This window comes from Arachis ipaensis, chromosome B06 (genome assembly GCF_000816755.2).
Source record: "Arachis ipaensis cultivar K30076 chromosome B06, Araip1.1, whole genome shotgun sequence".
Taxonomy (NCBI): Eukaryota; Viridiplantae; Streptophyta; class Magnoliopsida; order Fabales; family Fabaceae; genus Arachis; species Arachis ipaensis.
This window is the reverse complement of record NC_029790.2, coordinates 5,731,841-5,741,856: the sequence shown is the minus strand read 5'-3', so window position 1 is coordinate 5,741,856 and position 10,016 is coordinate 5,731,841. Positions and strand designations below refer to the sequence as shown.

Below are 10,016 nucleotides of genomic sequence, written 5' to 3'. Positions count from 1 at the left end.
TTTCTTTGTTTTCTTTGTAGGTGTGTATTGAGGGGAGAGGGGGATAGATGAAAGGACTTAATCTATAAGCATGAGTTTTGCAAACACTCTTTACCACTAATTGGGACAGTGTTACTACAAATTCTTGACAAATTAGATCATGAAGTGAATGTTGTGGTGTGTCTGCTGCTGCAGTAAGAACATAAGCTATCAGAAAAATGATTCATTGTAGGATGACTCGTCATGTAAAAGGAATAAACACAGTGAGTAAAATGAAATTTAAAAGGATGCTGCTTCTTCATTATATGTAGTTCTTGGTAGTATGTACATTGTTAGCACTTGGATTCTGATTTACTTAATGTCTACACTACAACACAAGTCTATGTCAATGTCAATGTCACATTTGTACTTTGCTGACTATCGTTATGATGGAGTTGATAGACATTTGCTTTTTCTGTTATCCATGTGAGAAATGAAATTGTAGCAAATACAAGGTCTTAAAAGAATTTAAACTAATGAGTTACTTTTTAGAACTTATGTTGATCTCTCTAACAAAGTAGTTCACACATTGTGGATGATAAAACTAATCTCTTGGATTATGTCTGTCTTTACATTGTAGTGATGTTCATTTCTTCTTGTTCTGGTTTGTTTTTGTCCCATTGATTATCATAAGAATGAATAGCTCATTTGTCCCATTCTTAGATTTATATTCATTCATGAATTAACCTCAAACTACAAGATTATAGGGAATTGTTTTCGTAATATTTTGCTATTATCTTTATGCCAGATTCAAAGCTCGGTAATTCTTGTTCTAAGGTCACCTTTTAAGTTCAATAATTATATCAAACTATCAATCACTAGGCGAGTGCTTTAGTGGAAGCATTATCCTCTTACATAGAAGTATTGTGTGTTGAAATGTAGACAATGCAAAGTAAAAGGATCCATTTACATATCCAAGTATCATTTCTTTGTTTATTTTTTTTAAAGGAAGTTGAAAACCCAGAATGTTCATATGTATACTGCAATGACGAATTCATTTTAGCAGAGATGTATTTCTGTATTTGAGTTTATCATTTTACCGGGAAGTTCATATTGCATATAGTCATCATTCATCAACAATGATCAATTTAGCATAGAAACCAGTTTATAAATTAGATTACGGCTGGGTTTGGTAAATTAAAAAGCTCAAGTGCTTGTGCTTGCGGCTTTTAAAAGTTAGAGGTGCTTTTGAAAGCACCTAAGAGAGAATTTTTCAAAGTTAGGCTTGTGCTTGTCAAAATTAAAAAAAAAAAATCTAATATAATAAATATTCAAAATTACCATTATTAATTATTAACACCAGATTTTATTTATTTTTCCATACATATTTCCTGTCATTATATTGCCATTGAAATACTCATATATTTTTAATTTCTCAACTTAACCTTCACAAATTCTAACACAATTTTCATATATTTTTTATTTTTCAACCTAATATTTATAATTTCAACACAAATATATCTCTATCACTTATTAGGTATGAACTTCTATCTATTTATATTAATTTTTGTGCGTTTTTTTTTTGTAGATGTTTGTTTTTCTATATTCTTTAAAACTTGAAGAAGGAGACTTGATTTATGGAAACCAATCATAAAATTTTTGTACACCAACTTCATGAACACTAGTCAAAATTATAATAACATATATATAATTTTACTTGAGATATGTGACCCATTTTCTGTGATTTCTAAAAGTGAGTCGATATATATAGATGGATAATGGACGTATCAGTACTAACATTGGATTACATACAAGTTTTATTATTGACTAATGATAACTCTATTTATATTAATATAGAGAGTGAATCAAATAAATATTTAATTGGTCTCTAATATTTGAAAAAAAAAAAATTCTTGGTATGTTTATAATTTTTAAAAGCTGTTTTACCAAACACAATTATAGTGTTTGTGCTTATTAAAAGCTATTTTTAACGTAATTTTACCAAACGCAAGTGCTGCAACTTTTAAAAAGTTCATAAATTACTTTCGAAAAGTAAAAATTTTACCAAACTAAGCCTACATCGGTCTAACGATTTCTTTACCAATAATATTTTTTGTCATAATACTCGTAATAAGTTGTTGAATGTGAGTATACAATTGTCTTTGATTGTGGAACATTCAATCCACTTTCTGAGCTGTGTAAAATGAAAAAACGTTGCATGTATTATCGTTTAGTTTTGTTATTTGCTTCTAATTGGCTAGTGCTAACACTTCATTTGTCGGTCGTCCTATGCACAAATTAAAAAATAAATTTAAAATTCGAACGAATCTGGACAACAAAACCAGTTACTTTTCCATTCGGTTTAAGGAATTATTGATTGTAAATTGTCATTCCTTGCAAACAATTTAATGCAGCAAAAACACCAAAACACATAAATAAATAAAAGAAACTGAAATATAAAATACCCCACAATTCTACTTCATATCAATACAATTTACAAGAAAACCACTGTATGCAAGCCACAAAGGAGGGAAAATAACGGATGACATGAGAGAATAAGATTCATTATTTATTTGCACCATGCTTTCCTTTCCATGCAAGCATTCCATATTTCAATTTTCATCACTATAAAATGAGGCAAAGTTAACTTTCTACACACCGATGCATCTGTTCTGTTCACACCAAGGAGTTAAAATTTCAAAACCTCTAAATCTTTTATGTACAATAAACATTAATCTATGGAGTCTGTTCAACCTGCAGGTAACATAAACAATTATGAGTTGTATGGCCAAAATGGTAACTTATATAGCACATCTTGATTCAGTTTCACTTCATGACATAACTTGATCCCTTTAAAGGGAAGTGAACAACATCTCAAAGTATTGTGTTGTCTATTATTCACTTCCAAAGTCTTCAACTTCATAACTCAAGCCTTCTGATATGGAATCCAGCCTGTTATTGTCTACTTCAGCGTCAAGCCATCAACAAAAGAGTGGTGTCAGCATTGAACCATAAAGCAATCGATTGTAGGGGAACGGGGTTGTTTCTTACCTTGTTCTCCTCTTTCAAGGAAGTTCTCGTTATCAGCAGCAAGGAAGGGTGACCTAGGGTAGCTCTCCAGTATATCTGACAAATAAGAATGTAACTATCAGTTCTAATGATTAATCCAATTTAAGATTTATGGGGTATAAAACTTGCAGATAATAGACTAAAAACCGGGTTAAAACTTAAACAAATTAACTTCCATTTTAATGATGAAAATCTTGTATCATACATTGTTGATGATGAATATGGAAATAGTAAACATGCATAACCCACATAAACACAAGAGTACATACCAGAACTCTGAGAAAAATGTGCAGTCAGGTCTGAAAGGCTAAAATTTCTAGGAATCAGCCCTAAAAATCCATATGACGAAGTTTCTGGATCCAGGACTGCCTCATTTAGAGGTTGAGAGTTGGATTCGACATTGGGGAATGATGTAACCGAAGCATCACCAATAGTCGGGCGTGCATCCAGGACACTTCCCTCGGTACCAAACATGTAAGCAGAACAACCTGAATATCCAGGTTCGGATTTGATCATCCCTCCGTTAATTCCTTGTATCGACCCCATGTTAGAGGATTGAGCAGAAATCATGCTTGGAGGACCATTTATCCTATTGCCAGGGGCAGACATATCAACTGCAGCATGCATACTTGGATGGAGTGTTGATCCACCATTATTAAAAACATTAGATAAACCAGAATCAACTGGATGTTGCATATTTTCTAGCTTCAAACCTGCTTGGGTTCGCTCAGCAGCGTAACAAGTGGGATTCTGAGGCACTGTAAAATGAAATTGCATTTGTTACCAATTAAAAAAAGGTTGCAAACATTTAAAAAGAAAAAAACAAAATCTTTGAACAATAAAGCGAGTAGCAGCACTCCTATCTATTTAACCCCTCAGTTACTCTCGAATGTTCCTTGCTACATGGCTAACAGTACACACTGAATTTTAAATGTATACAGGCAAGATCTGTGGATATTCACTTTCAACTATAAAAGAATCAGATAATTCTCTTAAAAGTATAAAGTATACACACAACTCAAAGTACTTTATAAAAGTCTCTTTTGTGTTCCAGGAAACACATTTCCACTATAAAATAATCAGATAATTTTTTTCCTTCTATGAACAGAGCTTCCTCATTTTCGTATCTAAAATATTGCCGCCCAATAAAGTTTGTACCAAAACAGCATATACTTTTATGTGAAGGTTGACTTAGTTGAGGTTGCATGAAGAACCTAATTCTATTATACATATTTGATGCCATCAACTATTGTCTATCATTTCTCTTGTTAAACCTAGTAATTAAAAACACAATCAACCATTAACATCCATTTCCTGTATCGTATTGGGAGGACACTGTTGGAAACTTGTGCATGGCATGGTGGATTTAAGGCTGAGGTGTGAGGTGTGAGGAGGATCTAGAATCTGGGACATGAAAGGCTGTGTATGATCATAGGTCCACTCCATCACCACCTAATTTTACATAACTGAGACAATTCGCCCCCATATTTCTCATGCCTTAAACAACCAAGACATTATGTGTTAGGGAAAATGCTGAAGGAATATACTGTTGACTAGTGTGGCATTTATAAGACTAGAAAAAAATCTTAAACCCAAGAGGGATGGTAAGAATGTGATGAAAATATATACTTACTTGCAGGGATATGTGAACCATTAGAGGTAGATAGTGATGAAACAGCAGTGACATGTGACCCATTAGACACAGGTAGTGATGCCACTGTGGGGATATGTGTCCCATTTGAGGTAGGTAGAGATGCAACAACAGTTGGGGAAATATGCATTAATTCCACCTGTTGCTCCAACAACCTGTTGAACTGCATGATTTGCTGCTTCAACATCAACCTTAAATAATAGGCCTGGAAAAACTCTTGGTTCTCTTCTTCAAGCTTTTGCCAAACTGAAAGAAATGTGAAATAAAATAAGATGAAACTTCGAAGGCGATGTTGGCCTTTTTATTCCAATGCCCAATTCACAATATAAAATGCAAAATCAACGGCAACTGATGGTCAAAACCACTGTTCTTTTACAAGAGAAATGGAAAAATTATCAAAATATTGGGTAGGGGAGGAAACAAACTAAACAGACTGCCTTCCCTTCCCCCCAAGCTGAACTGCAATTCTATGGTTAGTATTTGCACATATAAAAGGATACTGAAACTAAGACCTTAATCAGAACAGAAGAAGCTAACAACACCAAGTTTGACAATCATAACTCAAAAAGAACAAAAACATCTATGATGAAATATTCATGAGAGACGCTAATCATGTTAAATACTTCTATAAGACATAAGAAAGTATGCTGCAGAGTTACGTGGAGTATGATACAAGCAAACAAAAATCATAGCATAGAACAAAGCTTTCCTTACCCAATTCTGTGAAACCAGGCTCTATTTTGGCTTGCTTTAGTAGTGTGTCCACTACTTCTTTCTGGCTCATATATAGTTGTAAGCATCGTTCAATAAGATTTTGAACCTGCAATGAGGTAAATAAACCCCAAATCATGAGTAGCAAAATACCTCGAATTTATAATTTGAAAACACTGAAGGGAATAGTGAAAGATTTGGAAGAGAGAAAAGGGAGCAGATTGGAAGAGAGGTCCAAACCACATGTTAATCCTAAGTAAAACTTACTATTCAACAGGATAATCAGTTAATCCAAATCTAAAATATTAAGACCTCATTCAATAGAAATCTCAAATTACATAAAGCCACAGATAACCAATCCCCTTATAATATGCTATTACTCTAAATTAACATACTTAATGAAAATAATATCCTATTAGTTTTTCATAATTGTAACAAGAAATCATGTTAAGCCAGTTTTTAATAAAATATCTTATGATCACCAAAGCAGATTTTGTCCTAGCCAAACAAGCATTAATGGAAGTAAAGCCCCTTCAAGAATCATACAGAATCATTCATCTCATCCCCAGAATCCCATATTTTTTTTTAAAAGGATAATTTCCCAAACTTACAAGCTGAATATCTTGACGGGAGACCCGTCTCACGGATCCGCTAGACATATGGGTAGTTCCCAAAATACACCTTTTTCACACCTACCTGCAGAAAGAACAATCACGTAAAAAACAAGGTTCAAATTTCAATGCATAGAAAAACCAAAACCAAGCACGAAAACAGAGGGGGTGTAATGGGAATAAAGGGGGAAAAAGTCTCAAAACCTCACCACCACCCCCACACTGCGAAACACACGAGGTAAGCCATACCATCAGAATTGAGAACCCATATTCATTAGAAAAAAAAAACGAACAAAAATCAAACACGAGATACAAAGGGTAACAAATTCAAAGGCCCCTACTACTCCAACGAAACAAACACGCAAACCAATCCAGAAGAAAAATAATAAAAGATTGAAGCTTTAGTGGAATAGGTGGGATCAAACAAAGCGAACAAAGATACACGAGAATCCAATTCCGGGATCACGAACCCTATGATCAGAATAGAACCAAAAAATAAAAAGCTAAAACCAAGTATTTTTTAAAAAAATTCGAAGAATCTAAGCAAGGATGAATTGAACGATGGAGCTGGAAGGGGATTAGGGTTTTGACCTGAATTAGGGAAAAAGAGGGGTATGTTATGTTATGTATGTATGCGGTGTTGCTTTTTCTTACGGCGGAGGTTGGTGTTATCGATCGTTGATGACTGCAGCAGTAGGATAGCACTTGTTCTTAAAATCTTTTTTTTTTTTTCTTTTTCCCAAAGCTATTATTGTTTAATCATTTGTTCCTGGGAGAGTGGGCCAGGGGTAGTATCGTCAATTCATGTAGTTGTTGGTTCTCTTCGAATTTCAAAACAGTATCACCGTATGCCCGCCTCTATTCTTGCTTCTAGATTCGTACGGATGTTGGATGTTGGTGGATTTGTCCAATAAATTTATCAAGGGATGAGCAACTATCTTTAGATAATTTGATAAAATTTTAACAAAGTTCAAATTCGAGTTAGATTTTTCAACAGTTTTCCAAATCTTATATATTAGTCAAATTGATCCTCTATTTTTTTAGAGAATCAAATTATTCTTCTAAATTTATTAATTATTACAAATTTCAAATCACTTAAAGATATAATTTCTAAAATTCTTTCGATCTTATTCAACCAAAGCCTTTCTATATTCCGAGTGGCTGAACTGCAACTCTTTTGATGGGGAAAGAGCAATAAAGGCGGCTTTGGTATATTGGAGACTGAAATCCTGTAAGCCTATTTATATTTGAGCATGACACCTATTAAACTCTTAAATCCAAATAAAATAGTATTTAAAGCCCAAAAAATAATATATCTAAAATCTAAAAAGATAATTATCTAAGGAACAAAAGATAATATCTGGTTTTATTCTTATTTAATTCCAAATCAAAAGTATATCTGGTTTACCAGATAATAGTATTTAAATGCTATACATATATTCTTTCTTGACATAATCACACCTTATAAACTTTGTGCGCGCATCTGAATGATATTTCTCTCATTACTTTAACAATCTGGTCCGTCTCATACGTTAGATATGGAACTACCGCAACTTTTATCACATTAATGTCGCGACTAAACCACGCCAATCACCATCCTAATATACTTAACAACATAGATCAAATTTGGATGAGTAATATGGAAATTACATGCCAAGTGATCTCATGCATGTCTATTTCCAGCTGGTCCAACTTTAAAACTTTATTGAGATCAAACGCAAAATAAATATTGCAAAATGAACATTTCACATAACATGAAATAAACCATCAATTTAATTCTGTAGAAAAATAACTCAATATCTGTCATAGGACATATAGCATAAACTCCCACTAAACCAAGGCATCACAAATATTGACACCTATCGGAGCAGTGTGCTCATGAAAGACTTTAGGGATCAATCCCTTGGTTAATGGGTTTGCTAGCATATACTCTGTTCCTATATGTTCTATGAAAATCTGTTTTTCTTGAATTTTCTCCTTGACAACTAAGAACTTGATGTTTATATGCTTCGATTTTGTCAAGCTCTTATTGTTGTTGGAGCATAATACTGGTGACTTATTGTCACAGAATATCTTTAACGGCCTTTCAATGTCATCTACTATATGAAGCTCAATGACAAAGGTTCGCAACCATATGCCATGAAATCGGAATCAGAGTACCTAATGATCTCCAAATTTTTCGATCTCCGATAAGTAAGCATGTAATCCTTTGTTCTCATTAAATAACGCATTACGTGTTAAACAGCTATCCAATGATTCATGCCTAGATTGCTCAAGTATTTACCCAACACTCTCACTATAAATAATATATCGGGATGTATGTAGACTTGAGCATACATTAAACTCCCTGGTGCTGATGCATAAGGTTTATCATGCATCGTTGACTCTTTGGTTTTTTTTTCTAAAGTATTTTTTAATTTGGTAGGTCAAGGACTAATTTTTCACGAATCGAAGTTTCATTTGATGATTTGCTGTTGGCCAATAGATTACTGTTGGCCAATAGATTGCTGCATGCACAAGGATGAATTCGAATCTTCGATAGCGGACTAGTAAACTAACTACTAGACCAACCCAATTTAAATGTGTTCATACTTTTCTTTTGTTTAGATTTAATCTTACTTTGAGAGATATAAAAGGTAAAGAGAGTAGTGCATACAAAAATCATTTAATATTTGTTTAAGTGTTTTGATTTTAAAAATATGTTGGATTAGAGTGCACTTGATTCTCTTTAATTACGTTGGATTAACACCTAAGTGATTTATTAAATTTAGAATAGTTTAGGTGGTTTAAAAGAATGTAAATCTCTTAAAATTGATGTTTGTAATATATATTGATTATAGCAAAAATTTTACCATTATTATAATGAAAACTGAATATAAATTGTAATATATGTTTGTAATATTATACTTAGTAGCCGAACTAATATATATCCAAATGTTACTCTTCTTCTTTTCTATTCGCTACACTTTTTTTTTTTTATATTCTACATTATGAAATGAGATAAAATCGTATTTCTTAAATTTAGCATTTTATATAAACTATTTTATTAAATGCTAAAAGTAATTTCTTGATTTAATCTCCTTTCTCAATGAAAAGTGCTACATATACAAGTCATTTTTGTTTATAAGTCATACAAGTTAGGCCAAATCCAACAAAAAGGACGCTCACCCATACGAGCGTGTCAACACGCGTGCTACTCAATAGTTTTCATAGCGCGCTTCGCATTTCTCCTCCTCCTCCTCATCTTCCTTCTTCTTCTCCTCATTTTTCTTTGCATTTCTCTTCCTTTTTCTTCACGTGTTTCATCTTTATCGTCGTTTTTTTACTAATGTTGTTGTTGCTGCATTTTTTCTCTCCTTCTCTTTCTATTGATTTTGCAACATTATGTATTTTTCCTTTTTTGTTTGATTTTTTTCTCTCAAGAAGAATTATGAGAATATAAAATAAGAAGATGAAGAAGAAGAAGCAGTAGAATATGAGAAGGAGGAAAAAGAAGAGTTTTGAATTATGCAGAACTTATTAGAATAAAAATACACCCAAATATTTTTGTCTTACATTCAAATATCTTCGTGTTACACCCAAATTTGCTGTAAATACAGAAAAATATTTCCTCTAATGCTGCGTTTTTTTCTGCTTTTTTCCTTATTTCTTTCTTTTTTTTTAATTAAATGAATGTAAGTTCATCCTCTTCTAAATAATTTTGCAGCATTATATGTTTCTTCTTCTTCATTGTTTGATTTTTTTGTTTTTACTCTTATTAAGATAGTAAAATAAGAAGAAACTTGAGAAGGTAGAACAAAAAGAAAAATATGAAGGGGTAAGTATTGTTTTGGTCCCTAACGTTGAGGGCCATGATCGAAACCGTCCCCGATGTAATTTTTTATTTAGAATCATCCTTAACGTTTTTTTTTTGTATTAAAATCATCCTTTTTAATAAAATTTTTTATATTATTCCTAAACTACCCCTATTTTAATAAAAAAGTTATAAAATTTTTTAAAAAATAAAAGAAAACGCG

At 32.5% G+C, this 10,016-nt stretch overlaps 1 protein-coding gene across 4 annotated transcripts; it reads right to left on the bottom strand.

Moving 5' to 3' along the window:
• LOC107645539 lies at window positions 2,397-6,788 on the bottom strand. Of its 4 annotated transcripts, none has more exons than XM_016349591.2 (7): window positions 6,592-6,788; window positions 6,001-6,085; window positions 5,393-5,498; window positions 4,661-4,924; window positions 3,297-3,785; window positions 3,010-3,084; window positions 2,397-2,923 (listed from the first exon to the last, which is right to left on the bottom strand). In XM_016349591.2, the coding sequence occupies exons 2-7, from the start codon at window positions 6,046-6,048 to the stop codon at window positions 2,853-2,855; spliced, it is 1,053 nt and encodes a 350-aa protein (XP_016205077.1). In that variant the 5' UTR covers window positions 6,049-6,085; window positions 6,592-6,788; the 3' UTR covers window positions 2,397-2,852. The 4 variants fall into 4 exon arrangements, with proteins under 4 accessions (XP_016205077.1, XP_016205079.1, XP_016205080.1 ...); XM_016349593.2 differs by having other exon boundaries at window positions 6,655-6,786; XM_016349594.2 differs by having other exon boundaries at window positions 2,397-2,920; window positions 6,592-6,784.

What these genes read in the sequence shown, in the direction of transcription:
- LOC107645539 (XM_016349591.2), bottom strand. Translation starts at nt 6,048, where the DNA reads ATGTCTAGCGGATCCGTGAGACGGGTCTCCCGTCAAGATATTCAGCTT. An exon ending in CCCGTCAAGATATTCAGCTT is followed by an intron (nt 5,499 to 6,000) that starts GTAAGTTTGGGA and finishes ACCTCATTGCAG; the next exon opens with GTTCAAAATCTTATTGAACG. An exon ending in TGGTTCACATATCCCTGCAA is followed by an intron (nt 3,786 to 4,660) that starts GTAAGTATATAT and finishes TTCATTTTACAG; the next exon opens with TGCCTCAGAATCCCACTTGT.